We start from the raw sequence: 19381 nt of genomic DNA, 5'->3' as shown, positions 1-19381 counted from the left end.
CAGAAGGATGAGTTAGCTTATGAGACATAATGTCTGGGTTCTAGATGGATAGTTTGGCCACATGGTAAGGATTCTTCAGACTAGATCCCAGAACACTGGAGTCAATCAATCCCACATTTGGGGTATATAGCACATGAAGAGATAAAAGGCAGGCCACGGGGTGTAGTTGATACTGCCAGGAGCCCCTCTTACAGTCCCATCCCTCCAGCATCAGAAGAGCGCAGGCATCCGGGCCTGAGAACTCAGTAGCATTGCGTAACTGCACTATGATTCTACACAGCAGTAGAGCACTGAGTCTGCATCCAAGACAGTGACGATGATACTCAGCTCTATAAGGTCCATGCTTGAGTAGGAGATTTTGTAAAATGCCAGTTATCTGCTCTGCGTTCTTTGTGTCAGTCTCTCCAGTACACCTGCCAGTGCCTTGAACTCATGACATTGGTTTATTGCCTTAGTAATATTGCCTGCCCTAACGTGAGCTTTTCCATTGCTCTTGGATCCTATGTAGAGTCTGTTTACTTCCCTTCAGCAGGCTGCTTTTCCTGTGTTGGGGACTACTTCATCGAACAGAGTAATTCCCAGTGGATTCATGACCTGGCCCCCTGAAGAGACCTAGCATAGAGTGGTGTCTCTCAAAATATGTTCCCTTTTGCAATAGAGTCTCAGGATGGGCACCAGGTGGGATACAAAAGAGACTCTAGTCTGGTTGACTTGTAAAATTCTGAGTCAACAATCCAGACAGGATTTCTCTAATCACAAGACTACCACAGCAGCCATTGCTGCCTGTTCTAAGAAATCTGAACTGAGAAATCTGAGAGCCGTTAGGGAGGAATCTTGCTATCTAACCCAGACCAACCTCAAACTCACAGTTCTCCTGCCTCAGTCTCCCAAGTGCTGAGAGTATAGGTGTGGGACAATGTGTCTGACCCTGTTTCCCGCAATTATAAGTCAGGAGATATTTCTGAAGACATTCTGAAACCTATGAGACAGCTCAACATGTCAAGGTGCTTGTCACCAACCTGACAACCTAAGTTCAGTCCTCAGGACCCTCAAGGTGGCAGGAGGAAGTCACACGCATGCCCTAGCATACAGACAGCATAAAGGCAAATATGTAATAAAGAAAATATGTATATTAATTAAGTGGAAAGACATGCATAGTGTCACTTAGTGAATGTCACTGGATGTGCAGTGCTATGTGTGGGGGACATTTCCCAAAATGCTAAATACTTTTCTTATTTTGTTTTTCTGACAGAATATTTCTATAATATAGTAACAATACTTTTTCCTCGAGGCCTACTGAAACTAATCTAGACATTTTTTTTGTTTTTTTTTTCTTTTTTTAAAGATAGGGTCTCATACAGCCTAAGCTGTCTCAGACCCTCCTGCTCTCTCTGCCTATGCCTCCGGGATTACAAGCCTGCACCACCATGCTCAGTAGAATCTTAATTTATTCTTCTCATGGATTTTTTTTAATCAATCTTGGTTTTTAAATTTAAAAGTCCTGTAGGGCTGAGGAATTAAATGAAAAGTTTAGTAATTAGTGTTCTTTGATTCTTCACAAGGTGACTTTGAGATCTTGTGTCTAAGTTTTAACAGTTGTGTATTTGTGGCTTTGCCTCCAGTGTTCCTGAACAGTCTTGCTTCCTGTTCTCACAGATCTGTGGAGCCTTTCTTTTCTGTCATCATTGCTGCTTTGTTTTCCTGTAAGGATTCGTTTCTATTCACCTCTGATATTTTCTTAGCAGAAATCATGTTTTGAAAGTGTTCCTGTCCATACCTAAGTAACAAAGCCCTGGCCACGGGTGGCATAGTGCCTTCTTCCCACCGTGGAGCGCCCAGTGTGTGTGGTTAGGCTCATATTTCCTCCGTGGCTTTCCTACTGTGTGACTGTATATGAGCCCCTTCTCTTCTCCGCCTCAGCTTCCTCCTGTGTAGAATGGAACTTACTGTGCCTGTGTTGTGGGTGTGTCTGAGGAGGAAACACTGAAACACAAAGAGCTCAGAGGGGATTTCAGTGATTGATGTGTGCTGTCATGCTTACCCCAGCCAGCCATGTCCACCATGAGCCTTGTGGTAGAGGATGCTTCTTCTAGTACCCAGACATAGCTAACTAGTCAGTAATCAGCATACTAAACAGGCAAATCCAGGACTGATGTTTCCATCCCCCAAAGAGGCTTTGCTGTGGCAGTTATGGAAAGGGACAGGTGTTGACTTCAAAATGATTTATCTTGCAATGGGAAACAGCCTTGAGTAAAAACAAACAGAAAAGCCCAGCAACCCCGCTTTATAACTCTACACCATGTATTCTGACCAGAATTAGAGTGCATGCATCGAAACATGTTAGAAATACATAAAAGTGGGTTCATATGTATTAGAGGAATGGTTTTGGTTTTTCCTTCAAAGCCCATGTCCACCATGGGGGGAGAGGGAATGGTGAAGTGTGCTCTTGGTGAGTTTCCAAGGACTCTCGGGTTACCCAGGCAACAGCCAGCAAACTCCTTGTCCTGTAGGGATGCTGTTTAGGGGATGGTTGTACTCCCTTTAGTGTGTCTGTGCCAGTAGAGCTACTCAGAGGAGCCAAGATGGAAGTCACAGCAGCTTGGGTCATTTCAGGTGATCAGAGCTCAGCAGATCAAGGTGTCAGGATATTTCCTTGTGACAGGAAAGGCAGCCAGAGTAAAGTCCCATGGTGATCAGGGGCCAGGAGCTCTTGAGTCAAACCCCAGTGTCCACAAACCATTCTGTCTTCAGAAGGCTTATGTCTTTCCTTTGAGTTCGTGTGCCCATGCGTGTGTGTCTGTGTAAGTGGTGTATGCAGGTGCATACACATGTATACGAATGTGTTTCCTGTGTGTGTTTGTATGACAGCCAGCAGAGGACATTGGTTGTCCTGTCACTTTTTGCTGCATTCCCTGGAGACACTGAGGCTATCTTTGCAGGTGTCCCTAGTGATCTAGACCTGAGTCCTCATGCTTGCAGAGTCTCCATGTGGTCAGGAGGGATCCCTGCGTTTGTACATGACGAGACTGTAAGCCTGCCTCTGTGTGATTGGCAAAAACACCTCTAGCTCATAGCTGTTGTCATTTTGACAGTGATTCTGTGACATGCTCCACAGTGAGGTGTGCCCCCAAGGTGTATAGGGAAGGGTCTTGTCGGGGTTGGAGGTAGGAGGTTCTTGGCAATGGTGGAGATGCCAACTGCTGCAGAGGGAGAGATGGACATTCTCGGTAAATGGGGAAGGTCAGCTCAACAAAAACTTCAGATTGAAGTTAGGCCACAGAAATAGTCAAAGGAAAATTGCTGTTGGGGCTGTAGAGAAAGAAGCAAAGCTCGCACCATTGTGTAGCAAATGCCTATGCTACACAGGGGCCCCACACTGAATAGGGTGTGGAGACAGAAGAGTATCTCTCTCAAGGAAGGTAGATTTTTCTGAAAAAATTGAAATTTCATTCATTCTAAACTTCTAGTCAACAAAGTCTCCCCAAAAGAAAGTAGCCGAGAAAGAAAGAGACTAGCAAAGATCTCCGTTTTAGAGTTCAGTGAAATGGTTTGCTGCATGCAGATCTAGGTCCCTCTGGTGCAGCCCAGCTAAGAAGGCCGTGTGGCTCTTCTCCAGTCTCCATGTTCAAAAGTGGCCAGAGAAATAATAGCTTTGTACTGTTTCACACTCCTGTTTCAAGATCCTGGCACCAGGGGTTTGAATGAAGTTAATGTCTTTCAAACCATAAGGTACTCCTGTCCCCACTAAGCTGTGTCCTTCCCTAGTCAACTACTTGGTTAGTGAAATGTTCAGTGTGCCCTCTGGAGGAACAAGCTAGGCACTGCACTAGTACCGAAGCGGGGACTCAAGGCCACCTTCTGAACAGCTCCAGTTCCCTTGGGGCCATTTACTTCATTCCTCCACTGGAGGCTCAGAGGGTCACTTTGTGATTGATATTGGGTGATATGTGTGTATGTGTGTGTGCATGCATGTATGCTTGTGTGTTCATGTGTGTAGGTCAGAGGTGGGTATCACCTTCAGTGATTCCCCCATCTTGATGAGACACAATCAGTCTCTCACTGAACCAGGAGCTCCCTGGTTCATCTAGAATAGATGGCCAACAAGGCGCAGGGATCCTTCTGTCTCTATTTCACCAGTGCTGGGATTACAGGTGCTCGTGGCCATACCTGGCTTTAAAACATCAACAAAACAAACAACAACAATAGCTGTGTGTTCAGGGGATCGACTAGAGTCTTCATGCTTGTGTATGGAATACTTCACTGATTCATAACCCTGTCCATTAGTAAATGTTTGAACTTTAACTCAGTCAGTACCACAAGATGTTTTTAAATTATTTCACTATAGCTGGAGTGGTGGTGTATGGACACAATCCCAACAGTCGGTAGGTAGAAAGAGGAGAATCAAGGTGGTTCTTTGATACATAAGTTCAAGACTAACCTGAGATATATGACATGCCATCTCAAAAAAAAAAGTCATTGTATTAACTTACCAATGGAGCAGTCTGTCTTGTTGACATCAGTTTGATAGTGTAAGTACAACATTAGCGAGATGCTCCCTGGGGAAAGTGCTTGCCACATAGCCTGAATTTGATCCCCAGAACCCACTTAAAAATAGAAGGAGAAAACTAACTCCAGGAAGCTGTCCTTTGATTTCTATGTGCTCCCCAGCACACACACACACACACACACACACACACACGCGCGCGCACATGTGTGCACATACACACATGCACACACAAAATTGAAACTTAAAAATAAAGGGTATACACAGACCTTACCTGGGAGCTAGTATTTGCTCAGATGTGCTATTTAATAAACAGTAGCTACTTTGGCATGCACACATCCATCTTTGAAATGAATATGGGTATTCAGCCTGCAGTATGTCAGATTCCCAAACTATAGAACTCTTTAGAATCTTGATGCTTTCGTTTCATGCAGTGGTGACCTGTGACCTCGGATTAGATGTGGATTTGGGTCATACTCTTGCCTTTAGGCTATTTTTAATTTTTCAACAATACCTTGTTTTCCATGATTAAACCTAGTGTTTAATAGTTCTCACTGAGAAGAAGTCATCTTCACTGGCAACTGGCCATTGCCACGCCATCCCTAGTCTGCTGTGTCACACTGACAATAGCAATGACTGTTGGGGACATGGTGAGTCCCAGGAGCTGTTAGATGTGCACATACTCACTCCATTTAATCCTTAAAGCATCTCTCCAAGAAAAGTTTTCACTTTCATCTTGCACAGGAGGGTCCTGAGGTAAAGTCATTTTAGTCAGGGGGTTTGTGAGTAACTGAGCTGAGCCTCAAAGGTTCCTGAGAGGGGAAGTGACAGCTTTCCTCTTCTGCACCTGTCTGTACTGAGTATTGCCTTTGTCTTCCTAGGTCAGCTAATTCCTACAAGCTTGGTTTTCAACCCAGCTGCCCAGCAAAGAGAGCTCATACACCTCAGCTATTGTCCACTTAGCCTACTCATCTGTCACTGTGACATGTGATCCATATATCACAGAACCAGCCTTTAATCATCTAAGTTCACAGTGTATTTGCAAGGTATAAAACTGTCATGTTACTTCAGAACATTTTCATGACCCCTTTAAAGAAAAGAAAAGAAAAAGAAAACCCATCTTCCTCTAGTTAACTGATGTCACAAAAATCCATCAACCAGAGGACACTCACGGTAAGAAGTTGTTGCCATGCTGGCTCATACAGTTCTTACAGAGGAGCTGGATTTAATTCCTAGCACTCAAATTGGGCAGATGACAACTGGCTTCCTCAGACACTACTCCCATGTGCACATACCCACCCAGAAGCACACAGAAGCATAATTAAAAATAAGTGTAATTTTGGAAAAAAGTTATTACTGTTCTGGAAGCCAATACATTTGATATCCAGTGAGGATATGATCCTGGCTCACAGATACATGGCCCTTTCTCACAGATTGGGAATGGCCAGGGAATTGATTGGTTCCCTTTTATAAGGGCCATGATCCTGCTCACAAGAGCAGGTCCTCATTGCTTGATTACCCGCTGAAGGCCCTACCTCCTGTCACCTTCACTGTAGGAATCATGCTGAGAGGGGGGCACACTGGTCTGCAGCACAGACAGTAGCTGTTAGCAATCACTGTTTCCCTCCCAGCAGCCATCACTGGTCTTTCTCTAGAACTACCTTTACCGGGCATTTCACAACTTCTCAGATGGAGTACATAGCTTTTGTATCTGATTTTTATTGTTGTTTGTGATAATCCTCCTGTCTCAGCCTCTCGAGTTCTGGGATTACAGTTGTTCACCACCATGCCTGGCCTTTTCAGAAAGCATGATGGAGGGCGTCCAGGTAAACAGAGTCCTATAGCACACGTTGGAAGTTGCAGAAGCAGCCGAGGGCCAGATTCAACTGCACATCAGTGAATGCAGAACTCATGGCCACTCAGGAAACTGAGAAAAAGGCCCTGAGCAAGACATATGTAACACCCTTTGCAAAATGCAGGGAACATCGTGGAAGATGGGGCAGAAGGAACATAAGGGCTTAAAGAGAGGGAGAAGGACAGGAGATGCCATTCTTCTAGGTAGACACAGCTATTGCAAGTCACTGCAGCTTGATTACTGGGATCAGACATGCGCAGTATTGGCTCTGTCGGGAGTCAGTAATGGATGGGGTGGGCTCATGGAACTCGACCCGTCTCTGCTAAACTTACTGGCTCCTGACAGGTTCTGGAAGAGGCTGAGTCACTGTCTTCAATTTCATCTACACTCATATTCCCTCTGTGTTGGAGTGGGGAATTCCAAACCGATGCTCACACAGATGGTTCTAGATAAATTCAGTGGGTCACAAATCAAAAAGATAGAGGAGTATGGGAATGATATTTGTAGGAAGGTGCGGGTTTGACAGGAGTGGAGGGAGAAAGAAGAGTGAGGTTGGGAATAATTAGAATGTACTATATATATACATGAAATTGTTAAAGAACAAATTTAATTTAAAAAAAAAAAGCATAGTGTGTCCAGGGTTTGTTTGTGTGCCATGGCTGAATCACCATGGTTGGTTGACCCATCAGCCAGTGGGATTTGTGTTTCTTTTTGGCTATGCGCTACTCTGAGTTCATGTAAGGTTTTTGTTTCCCATTTCATCTTACCAGTTTGTGCTTGGGTCTCCCTGAACCTGTGTGGTTCAGTCAGCCTTGCACTTGGTTCTATCATTTATAGGCAAGCAGGCCGTAATAACCCTGAGTGGCTTGGATCTTGTATCATGGAGGTATTTTCCAAGCATATTCTATGGCCTTTGTTTTCTCTCAGACTTGCCCTTCTTGTGGAATCACATTTGCTCCCAAATCTGAAGCTGGTGCAGAAGGAGGAGCTGTACAAAATGGCTGTCAAGACGAGCCTAAGACCAGCACCAAGGTAACAAGCTCATGGCTGTTGTTCCTGTCAGTACCTCTCCTGGCGCATCCACCTAAGGTGACATTCCTGTCTCGTCAACTTCTTAGATCTGAAAATAACTCCTCTTAGGTAATAGCATTCCAAACCTTCTAGGCTTTGGGGTAGAATGACCAATAACTAAGATGACAGAGGGCCTGGGAGTCAGCTCAGTAGTGGAGGCAGGGCATGTGTTGTGCATGCATATGGCCCTGGGTTTGATCCCCAGCACTTAGGAACAAAACAGCAACAAACAGGACGGCTGGTTAGAGCCCACTGACATAAAATAGAACTGGATGAGATTCTTTAGGGGCAGCCAGTTCAAAAAGCTTGTGTTAGAGGGCTGTGGGCTGGGCTTTGTATATGGTGGAATACAGAGGTGCAAAGAGGACCAAGGGCCTCTCCAGGTAAGGGCTGCACCCAAGAGAGAGGCTCCTGAGGCAGAGCTGACCGCCGGGGGCTGCTTGAAGCCAGGGCTTTGAGACCAGGGCAGGACTGGAGTGGAAAGTAGAGCCTGAACAGAGAGCTCTGGGAGGCGTTGCAAACTGCTTCCTTGGGAGCCTCTGTCTGTCCTTCTGCATCTCCCAGTATCTGCAGGGGACTCAGATGGGTGACTTTCCCAGCCACAGGCACTTTCATCCAGGAGCCTGGGTTTTCCTCCCCTGGAACTGTCCCGGAGCCTCCTCTGCCTTCCCTGTAGCTCTCTTCTGTCTTCAGCTCATCTTTACTTCATGGCTGTTCTACAGCCTCTTTCTTCTGGCTGCCGAACACCCAGACATGCCCTGTCCCAAAGCAGAGCCTCTGGGAAAGCAGGGCTAGGGGAGAAGTGGAATGTGGAGTGGAGGCCCCAGCATGCTGGAGGATGGGTGTCAAACGGGTGTGCTCCTGGCGACCACTTCACCCCCTGTGCTCCTTCCTCTGTCTTGAGGCAGGCTTCTGGAGGATCCAACTCCAAAACCCAGAACGGACTCCTGAGCCCTCCTGCAGAGGAGAAGCTCACCAACAGTCAGACCTCCCTCTGTGAGATCCTGCAGGAGAAGGGACGGTGGGCTGGTGTGAGCTTGGACCAGTCAGCCCTCCTCCCACTCAGGTTCAAGAACATCCGTGAGAAAACTGATGCCCACTTTGTTGATGTCATCAAAGAAGACAGGTAAGGCCCCACATCCCGCAGCAGTGGCAGGGTCTGCAGGTTCCCTGAGCTATCTCATCCATGTGTCTGCTGTCTGTCTGCTGTTGTTGTATTGCTTTATTTTTGTTCTGAGGTAACATGAAACTTGAAATTCACTATACATTCTGCCTGATATACCCGCTTTTAGCATTGTATTTATTTTCTTTATCATTATTTCTCTTTTGTGTTTGTGTCCCTGCATGTTAGTATAATGCACATTGGAAGTCAGAGGACAGCTTTTAAAAGCCAATTCGAGGATCAAGCACAGACTGTCAGGCTTGCTGACAAATGCCTTTACCTGCCAAGCCATCTTGCCTGCCCTATTTTTTAAAAAATTGATTGTTTGGGTGCCATATGAAGAAATGGGTTTTGTGATATTTTTATCAGCATACTCCATTCTTATTTACTGTCCCCCAATTCAGGGTCTCACTGTATAGTCCTGGAGGGCCTGGAACTTTCTACGTAGATCAGTGTGGCCTTGAACTTGAAACCAACATGGTCCAGCAGGCACATGTGCTGCCAAACCCAGTATATATTTATTTTAACATTAATTTCTGCCCCCCCATTCCCCTCTCCAACTGCCCTTTTTCCTTTCTCCCTTTTCTCTTTTTGTGTTTTTTTGAACCATTTGAACAAAGTATGTTGGATACAGTATGCTCATCACCTCTTCATATGTCAACTCCTAAAAATAATTATGTTGTGCAAATGTGAAATCCGAGGTGTTTGGGGATATTCTTTTTAGCCTTAAGTCTATGTTGATTAAGTCTTAATTGTCAAGTGACCATCAAGTCACTGGCAGCGCTCTCTCTCTCAGCCCAGAATCTCATCCAGGCTCACATTTATAGAAAGACTTGGATGTTGGATTTTGTGAATTCCCCCCTCAGACTCAGGTTCTGTCTCTCTGGCCAGGCCTAATGGGAATGATGTCTGTCACAGCCAGAGGATACAACACCCACTGGTCCTTAGTAAGCGATAGCATCTGCACTGGGTGAGGCTTTACCAGTTTCTCCAAACAATTATTATTTTTTTCACTATGACTAATAGACAGTGGGACGATCCACTCCTTGTCAGACTTCCTTGGGGTTAACCTCTTTTGACAAGCCTTGGCTGAAACCATCTTTGTTGTGGTGGTTCAGGGGGTGAATTGCATCTGCAGCATGTTGCCCTTGGTATGTAGCACCCACTCTAAAGAGGTTCCCTTCCGGTTACTGCTTTACCCACCGTTGTTAACCTGAGCTCACCTCGCACACTCCTGTTCTGTCTGTCTTTGCGCTTAACACTCGAATGCTTGACTCTGGCTGGTTGACCCCCTTAAGACTGGCCAGTGGTCCTTTTGATGTGACCCCTCATTTGTTTGATGTCACAGCAGGATGTCCCGAGCTCACTCCTTTTCCCTACTCTAGCTTAGGAATGAGCTCTCTAAGGTGCCCTGGCTCCTTTTCATAATGAATGTTTTTGGGATGTGTTATTAACACCTAATTTAACACCATTGTCCGAGCACATGCTCTGTGTGGTTTCAGTCCTTTAAACTGAGACTTGTTTTATGTTCTCACACAATGTGCTGGTGAGGATATATGCCCTTGCAAAGTGTGCTGCACAGTCAACTGTTTTCATTTGTAGACTGCTCTGATCTGTAAGCATAAGTTAGGTCCAGGTGGTCGACAGGATTATTCTGATAATCTATATGTTCAGTAGTTTTCTGTTGTTCTAGCTAGATGCCCAGACCACAGTTCAGTTGTAGCTCCAGGAACTACAAGCACATAGCTGTTCTGGTTTCCGTTCTCCAAGTCACAATCCGCAATTGAGGGAAACCAGAGCAGGAATTCAAGGCAGGAATCTGGAACAGAAGCTGTAGAAGGACACTGCTCACTGGCTGGCTCCCAGGTTCATATTTATCTGTCTTCCTGATACATTCTAGGACCACCGGCCCAAGGATGGCCCTGCCCACAGTGGCCTGGGCTGTCTCCATCAGTCAACAGTAAAGACTACAGGCTAGTCTGATCTGGTAAATTCCCCCAGGTGAGACTCCCTCAGATAATGCTGGGTTATAGCAGGTTGATGCTGAAGCTAACTAGGACAGCATCCTTAGGCCTTCTCTGTGGGCTTCGAGTGACGGTTAAATCACTTCATTTTAAACGAACTCTTGCAATGTATACCTGTGGCTCTCCTCTTGTAAATCATGCCCTTGCTGTTGTGTGTGTCCAACTACATGAATCATAAGTCCCTGTCTTCTTACTCCCGACTCTCTGGAGTCTTCAGGGAATCTACAGTGACTGCATTTCTTTTACGTGGAGTTGTGTTTTTCCAAATTCTTTGTAAGCCTAGCAATGTTGGTTTGTGTTGACATTGTGTGTGACACTTAGAAAATCTGAATGTCATTATATCTCTTTGAAGAATGCTAAGTGTCTCGGCAAGCAGTTCACTTATCTGATTCAAAGCAAATGGTCTCTTTTAGCTTTAACTGGGCTGCTTGGGGGGTCTACCAGTCACGTGCAATTAAGATGCAATTCAAGAGTCATGCTTAGATGTGAGAACAGTTTGTATGCAGAACCTGGACTTCTTCCTCTTTCCTGCCTCTTGCTTTTCTGAGATTTATAACCTCATTCTTTATCTGTAGTCACCCTGTATTTTCTATATTTGGAGGTTAGCTTCAAATTTTTAATATTTATTATTTTATTTGTATGAATATGTTTTCTGCTTGTGTATGTTGTGTACCACATGTGTGTAGCTAAGAAGAGGACATCAGATTCTCTGGAACAGGAGTAGTGGATGATTGTAAGCCACCATGTGGGTGCTGGGAACTGGACCTGGGTCCTCTAGAAGAACACAACCTAAGCTATCTCTCCAATCCCTAATTCCTAGGGTTTTTTTTTTTAAAGATTTATTTATTTATTATATATGAGTACACTGTAGCTGTCTTCAGACACACCAGAAGAGGGCATCAGATCTCATTACAGATGGTTGTGAGCCACCATGTGGTTGCTGGGATTTGAACTCAGGACCTCTGGAAGTGCAGTCAGTGCTCTTAACCACTGAGCCATCTCTCCAGCCCAGGGTTTTTTTTTTAAATGCCATTCTAAGTCTGCTTTTTCGAGCCAGGCATAGTGATACAAATTCAAGATCCCCTTCTCCACACCCCCTTCTTTCCTCTCCTCCTTTCACCTTCCCTTCCTTGATCCCAGTCTTATTTATAGCCCACGTGTCTTTAAGCCCATGACCTCCCTGCCTTGGCCTTCCAAGTGCTGGGGTTGCAGGTTTGTTTGTTTGTTTTTTTTTAAATCAGAGGGTCAGCTGTGATGCTAACTAATGTTTGTCTTCAGAGAAAACAAAACCAAGGTAAAAGGTGGGAAGCTTACTTGTCTGTCTGTCTGTCTTCCCTTCTTCCAAGGATGTCTCCTCTTTCCAGCCGTCTTGGCCACTCTGTCTTGTGTCTCCCAGCGTTGCTTTAACTCTTCCCTGAGATCCAGAAGCAGAAATTCCCAATATTAACTGTGAAAGAGACATGCAGCTTCAACAGGGTTGATCCTGCCACTGGACGGCTGCGATACCAACACCAGACTCCTCCAGCATCTGCCTTGTCATTTCCTCTCTGTCTTTGGAAAGGAAGCCAGCATGAGGGAACATTTTTTCCTCTTTTGAATCTAAGAACATCATAAGTTATTGCACATTTGTCACAGAAAAGAATCTATTCTGCAGCAAGAAAAGGAGGAATGAACCATGTGACAGGCACATTTGAGGCTCCTTCCCTGTTTTACATGACTTCAGGCTAAAGGCTACTATATGTGAGAGAGAGATTACACCCATACGTGTATTTGCCTTCTGAAATCACACCAGCATTCCCTTAAATCTATAGTAACAAGGATAGTACAATTTGCCGACAGTCCATAGAAGAATACAACAGTTGTGTAAGTCAGATTTGATTTCTCAGCTGTTAAAATTGTTGAGCATAATCATTTTCAAGTCTCACCTACACTCTGAATATTAGACAGCAACCCCACAGTTACCCCATCTGCAAACACCATCTCCCAGTTACAGCTTGTTACATTTGAGGGATAATTACTTTCAGTATTCTGGATGACAGAAAGCCTTTGGAACTGCCTTCATTCAAAGTCTCCAAATCTCTGTAAGTCCACTCAGCACCATGATCTGCTGGTTTTCCGAAAAGATCACCTCACAGGATAAAAGAGCTGCCATCATTGTCTTCTGATCCTGGATGCTCGGACCATGTAATCAGAAGCACAGTCTAACGAGTGTGGTGATCGTGCACAGTGGTCACTCCCTAGTGAAGGGAAACAGCAGATGATTGTGTCTAGACAAAAAGGACCTTGCTAGAGGCATGTCTCTGGAGGCAGCACCTGCCACATAGTGATTTCCAGAGGTAGCTTCACTGGTATGTACTCTGAGAGGCATCTGAGCCTGTTTCTGCTGGTTGTGTCTTCCAGCCTAATGAAAGATTATTTCTTCAAGCCACCCATCAATCAGTTCAGCCTGAACTTCCTGGATCAGGAGCTGGAGCGATCCTACAGAAGCAGCTACCAGGAGGAGGTATGTTCTCACTGCAGCCTCTCAGCACAAGCCCCAGTCTCATGGGACACTGTGAGATCGTGATTTACCGAGTAACAGGAAAATGAAGGCCAATGTTGATTTCCCACAACCAGGAAGCCTTGTGTTGGAACTGGATGTGAATCTATCTTTGCCAGGGAGAAAATCCAAGGCTTTTATGGTCCATTATCTTAAAGCCAGGGCATGCCCCTGCCAGATTGTCTCCTCCATAGCTGGTACTTCTGGTCTTCTAACTGCTCTCCTAGCCCTGGAAGGATGCCAATTCACACTTGTTCTGGGCTTTTGAGTGACACTTCTCTCCTGATATCATGAGGTCTGTACCTCCATTCATAATGTGGAGTTCACATTCCCCCGATCATACCATTGTCTTAACTCCCTTGAGTTAAGGGAGCTAGCTTTCCTCTCAGCTTATCCATCATTTCCCCCCTAGAACCCAGCTGTCTTTTACTCCCCTGTGTCTTCTTTATCCTTTGTGTGTACCCCATAGTGGAACCCCATGCGGTTTCTGAACCTAGCACTCAGCTCTCTGTTTCTGTGTTGTTTAAATCCCATCACAGCCACCCACAGTCATATTCATCAGGGGTGCTTGAAAGGAGTGGATGGAAGAACCTGGAGCCTGGTTGGCACTCTAGGTAGCAGGTCCCAGCATTCTCTCCCTTAGCCCCTACCTGACCTGAGTGTTCCAGAGCCCAAAGTGCACCATCACTTGACCCTGGACCAAGAGAGCGTCCACTCAGATTTCACTTGCTCATTGGCAGGGCTTTATGTCTGTTCTGTCTAGGCCATTACCCAGAGAGACCATGGTGTACAAGCTATGGCTGTTTGCTTTGTGTGGTTAGAACTGCTGCATTGTTCATCTCCCACCGGACAGTAAATACCATTCCAACCATGAGTCCCGCTGGCACTTGCCTAATGCAAGACTAGGGGTTGGGAAAGTTGAGAAACCTGGGCATTCAAGTGAGAAAGAAATCCGCCCCCAGCCCACCCCCACTGGCTGTCCTGAGTCTTCTCTGCCCAAGCCCTGACTACTTGCTAGAATGTTCCTTAGATCCCCAGAAAGAGAGTAATGTGCCTGTGCAGAGGAGGTCACTGTGGCAGCCTCCCCTCCAAGATCTTAGGTCTTTTTAGGGGACCTCAAGTTAGGACCAGGCCCACGGTCATCCTCAGAGCCTCTGAATTCCATGGATGAGTAGGAGGTCTCGTCTCTACCCTGTGCCCATCTTGCTCAGGTGAGTTCAGGCTTGCCGTTGGGGCTAACCAGCCCTCTCATTTCCCAAGGCCAAGGCCTGACTTTTCCCGTTTTCCCCAGATCTGTTTTTTTTTTTTTTTTAAGATTTATTTATTTTACTTATGAGTACACTGTAGCTGTCTTCAGACACACCAGAAGAGGGCATCGAATCTTATTACGGATGGTTGTAAGCCACCATGTGGTTGCTGGGATTTGAACTCAGGACCTCTGGAAGACCAGTCAGTGCTCTTAACCGCTGAGCCATCTCTCCAGCCCCCCCAGATCTGTTGAAGGCTGAGGAACTAGAACCAGTTTGGCCTGAAAGGAAGTTGTCCTAAACTGAGGGCAGTCACAGCCTCTCCCTCTCACAGACCTCCAGCCTCCTTCGTCCCTGAGTCTTGAAGCTCCTGTCAGCAGTTTGTCATATCCCTTTTTGACCACGGCCCCAGGCTTGGCATTCTGTATCTTCCTCCTGAGACAGGCCTGGGGTGCACTTGGGAGTCAGTTCATCTGGTGGCAGCCCACTCTGGCTTCACATCCTGTGTTCTCTAGGATAGCCACTCTGGGCCTCCATCGACATGCAGGAACTGTGTCACCTCTTCCTCTATCTGCTGTGGAGAACTCTGACTGAGATGGCGCCTCTCTGGAAGGCCTACAGATGGTCGTGTTTTGGACACATCACCTGATAGCACTTTCCTTCTCCCAAATTCCCTGACAACATGCATGTGCCTCTTTAGTAAACCTCACACAGTACCCTGTTTCTATCCCATCATCAGGCTGCCCTCCCCTTCACGCTTTGTGTCATGCCCGCCCTGCACCCAGCCAGCCCAGAGCATACCCACACGGGCTTTCACCCTTAAAAGATACATAGAGTTCATTTGCTTTTGATTTCACGTGTGCTTTGCCTTCATGTATGCATGTGCACCACAAGTGTGCCTGGTGCCCATAGAGGACAGAAGAGGGTATTAGATCCCTGGGGACTGAAGTTATGGATTATTTTGAACCACCATGCCTGTGCTGGAAGTCACGTCCAGGTCCTCTGGAAGAACAACAAGTACTCTTAACCCTGAGCCTTCCCTCCAGCCTGGGAAGGCTCTCCTGATAAAGGTTGTATACTCTCATTTCACATACAACAGCTTTCCTCAGCTACTGCTGCTTACTGTCTTCTGGTGACGCTCTCTCATCCATCCATTCCCTGGAAGCCCCCATCACCTGTTGCCTTCCCACTGCATTCCCAGATGTGTTCTCCTGGACTATGCTAATGTGTGTGAGAGGCTACTGACTTACAGTCCATTGCTGTGTGACCCTAGGCAAGTTTCTCAACTTTAAATGCGGCAGTAGTGAGGGGATGGCCCGTGTGAACCAGCCATACCAGCTTCTGCCTGGTCTGGACACTCCACACTGCACTCCCTAGCCATCTGAGGACAGGTCAGTGCATTCCATCCTCTCCTGTTCTAAACAGGTCATAAAGAATTCTCCTGTGAAGACTTTCGCCAGTGCAACCTTCAGCTCCCTTCTGGATGTGTTTCTGTCAACCACGGTGTTCCTGATTCTCTCCATCACCTGCTTCCTAAAGTATGGAGCCACCGCCACCCCTCCCCCACCGGCTGCCCTGGCCGTCTTTGGTGCAGACCTGCTGCTGGAGGTGCTTTCCCTCATAGTGTCCATCAGGTATGCCCCAGTTGTAGAAGTGGCTCTCCAATGTTAGCCTCTAGCTCCCTCTTCTGGCCCCATGGTTAATGACAAGACTGATTAACCAGCACAGGGGCCTTCATTTCCTCCCACCCCATTTCAGGGCACTGCCCTTCACTCCACACAGGCGGCACACTAGAGGGGCAGCCGCCCTGCAGCCCAACTGATGCCAAATCTAAATTAGAGATTAAAAGGAGAAATGAGAAATTCAGGAAGAAAGGGAAAAAGAGGTGTAACGGGATTACATGACAGACAGCAGCAGAGAGCAAGCCTCTGCTCACCTAAGGGCCAGCCTAGCCCAATTGAGGAAGTTGTGTCAGTTTATGAGTTTGGAATAGGCAGTACTTATATAAGACACCAAATGTGCAAGCAACAAGAAAAACAGATAAACTGGACTTTATAGATGTGTTACATGTTGTGTTACATAGAATATTATTGAAGCCTGGGATGGTGGCACACACCTGTAATCCAGCACTTGGGAGATGCAGGCAGGAAGATCAAAAGTTCAAAGCCACCTTGGCTGCTTAGCAAGCTCAAGGCCACCTTAGCTACACAAGACCCTGTCTGAAAACAAGCAAAATAGCCTAACATGGAACGAGAAAAAAGCCTAAAGAGTGGGACGGAGTATTGATCACATCTGTGACAAGGATATAATTAAATCTATAGTGTATCAAGTTGGTACCACTCAGTCATATAAAGACAACCCAGCCCATTTTATTTTCTTAATTGAAAATAATTTTTATATAATATATTCTGATTGCAGTTTTCAGTCCCTCAGCTCCTCCTGGATCCCCACCCCCCACCCATCCAGCTCCTAGCCTTTTCCCCCTCTTTCTTTAGCTAACAAACAGCCCAAAAAGGAATAGTTAAAAAGAAAGAAAAAAAAGCACAAGAAATGTGAAAACATTGAGTTTGTTTTGTGTTGTCCATATGCTGCTGGGCATGGGGCGTACCTGTAGGTGTGACTTACATACCTAGTGAGACTCCGTTAGAGAAAATATTTCCTTGGCAAGCAGTTGTCAACTGCAGATAGCTTCTTGGTTAGATAAGAGCTCGTGTCCACTTCCCCTCTCAGCTTTGGGACCTCATCTGGCTTGGACCTGTGCAGGCCTGTGCACACTGCCACAGTCTCTGTGAGTTCATGTGTGCATCAGTCCTGTTGGATCTGGAAGACACTGTTCTGGAGGGATCATCTACCCCTCTGGATCTTAGTCTTCCCACCCCATCTTCTACACAGCTCCGTGACCTCTGAGGGAGAGTTTCATAAAGACATCTCATTTAGGACTGAGTGCTTTGAGGTCTCTGACTCTCTTCACATTGTCTGGTTTAGGTCTCTGTGTTCCCTTGCATTTCAGGAGAGAGCCTCTCTGACGATGACTGAGCAGGGCAATGACCTATGGGATAGCAAAATAAATGTTTTAAGTAGACAAAAGGCCAGCCCAAGGCTCTGGGAAGACCATAGCTCTCTCCTTTAGGTGTAGGTGTCCAGAACTTCATTTTCATGAACACCTGTCCCAATCCATGCCTGCCTCCTGGCTACTGTGACTGTGGGTCCTTACACTGTACCGAGCCTAGTACAGTCCCCTGATTATTGCCTCCAGGAGCTAAGACAGAAATGGCAAGAAGTGCCTCATCTGTGTGTTTCTGCTACTTCCACTCAACACCCCAATGCAGAAAAACAAACAAATAAACACAACAGCACCAACAGAACAGCTTAGATCTGGCCCCGAGACTTCCACATTTTATCTTTTCTTCCTTTGGGGTGGGCTTTCTCCTTTCTCACCCACAATCTTTCAGTTCCCCCCCACACAGCAAAGTCTACCTTCTACCCTAGCTGAAATGATGTGTCTGCACCTTCCCTTAAATTCTCTTTCAGAATCAAGCCCTGCCCACAGCAAACAACCTTCCTGTTCCAGTCCCCACTCACCTACATCCAGTTTCCACTCCCTAACACAGTCTCACCAGAATCAACTTCTGGAGAACCCAAGCCAAGAACCACCTTGGCCTCTAAATGCTCTTTCTCCTTCTTTCGTGTGTGTTGTTCGGCAGTGCTGGGATTGAACTTATGTTCTCTCATGTGCTAGGCAAGTATCATACTACCAGATAGACACATCCCCACTTTATTTTTCTTTTGAGACAGAGTCTCTCTAGTAGCCCAGGCTGACGTTGAATTCAGTCTGTAGCCCATGCAGGCCTTGAACTCACTCTGTAGCCCAGGCTGGCTTTGAACTTCTGCTTTTCCTGCCTCAGCCTCTTGAGTAACTGATGTTTCAGCCCTGCGCCCACTATATCTGGATTGTTTTTCCTATATAAAGGAGCATGTAGCTGAACACTGTCATGATACCTGTTATCTCAAACACTGGAGAGTAAAGGCTGAAAGATCACAAGTTAAAGGTTCTACTTGGCAACAAAGTAACTTTGAGGCTGGTCTGAGCTGTGTGAGACAAAGCCTCTGAAATAAAAATTGAAAACAAAATGAGTTTATTGTGAGCGTTCACATGCAACAAAACGAGCTCGCTCAATTAGGCAAATAACTCCGTGGTTGTGGATGAGGATAGAGGTGCAGTCAGGGTCCTGGCACTGTAAATATATCTACCTCTACCTCTACCTCTGCCTCTGCCTCTGCCTCTGCCTCTGCCTCTGCCTCTACGCTCTACCCTCTACCCTCTACCTTCTACCTCTACCTCTGCCTCTACCCTCTACCTCTACCTCTACCTCTACCCTCTACCCTCTACCTCTACCCTCTACCTCTACCCTCTACCTCTACCTCTACCCTCTACCCTCTACCCTCTACCTCTACCTCTACCTCTACCCTCTACCCTCTACCTCTACCCTCTACCCTCTACCTCTACCTCTACCCTCTACCTCTACCCTCTACCTCTACCTCTATCTCTACCCTCTACCTCATTTATATCTGAGTTGTAGAAAATATTATCACAATATAATTTACAACATTTATGTCACCCAAAAGAACTCCTGTGCCTGTGAATACTCTCCACACACCTATGCCTGTGTGTACTCTCCACACCTGTGCTCTGTGCCTGTGTGTACTCTCCACACACCTGTGCCTGTGTGTACTCTCCACACCTGTGCTCTGTGCCTGTGTGTACTCTCCACACCTATGTCTGTGCTTGTGTGTATTCTCCACACCTGTGTCTGTGCCTGTGTGTACTCTCCAAACCTGTGCTCTGTGCTTGTGTGTATTCTCCACACCTGTGTCTGTGCCTGTGCGTACTCTCCACACCTGTGCTCTGTGGCTGTGTGTACTCTCCACACATGTGCTCTGTGCCTGTGTGTACTCTCCACACATGTGCTCTGTGCCTG

The 19381-nt window shown here is 46.3% G+C and overlaps 1 protein-coding gene across 1 annotated transcript in view; it reads left to right on the top strand.

Annotated features, from left to right (window-relative positions):
- Adcy9 (adenylate cyclase 9) overlaps positions 1–19381 on the top strand; it is a 46426-nt gene that overhangs the window by 10104 nt on the left and 16941 nt on the right. The window contains exons 3-6 of the mRNA XM_028760768.1: positions 7287–7391; positions 8339–8556; positions 13017–13119; positions 15828–16036. Of these exons, the coding sequence (XP_028616601.1) occupies positions 7287–7391; positions 8339–8556; positions 13017–13119; positions 15828–16036 (635 nt within the window). The remainder of the gene's footprint in view (positions 1–7286; positions 7392–8338; positions 8557–13016; positions 13120–15827; positions 16037–19381) is intronic.

Source organism: Grammomys surdaster, unplaced genomic scaffold (assembly GCF_004785775.1).
Source record: "Grammomys surdaster isolate TR1022 unplaced genomic scaffold, NIH_TR_1.0 126612, whole genome shotgun sequence".
Classification (NCBI taxonomy): Eukaryota; Metazoa; Chordata; class Mammalia; order Rodentia; family Muridae; genus Grammomys; species Grammomys surdaster.
Note: the sequence above shows the minus strand (reverse complement) of the source record. Positions and strands in the feature narration are given on the sequence as shown.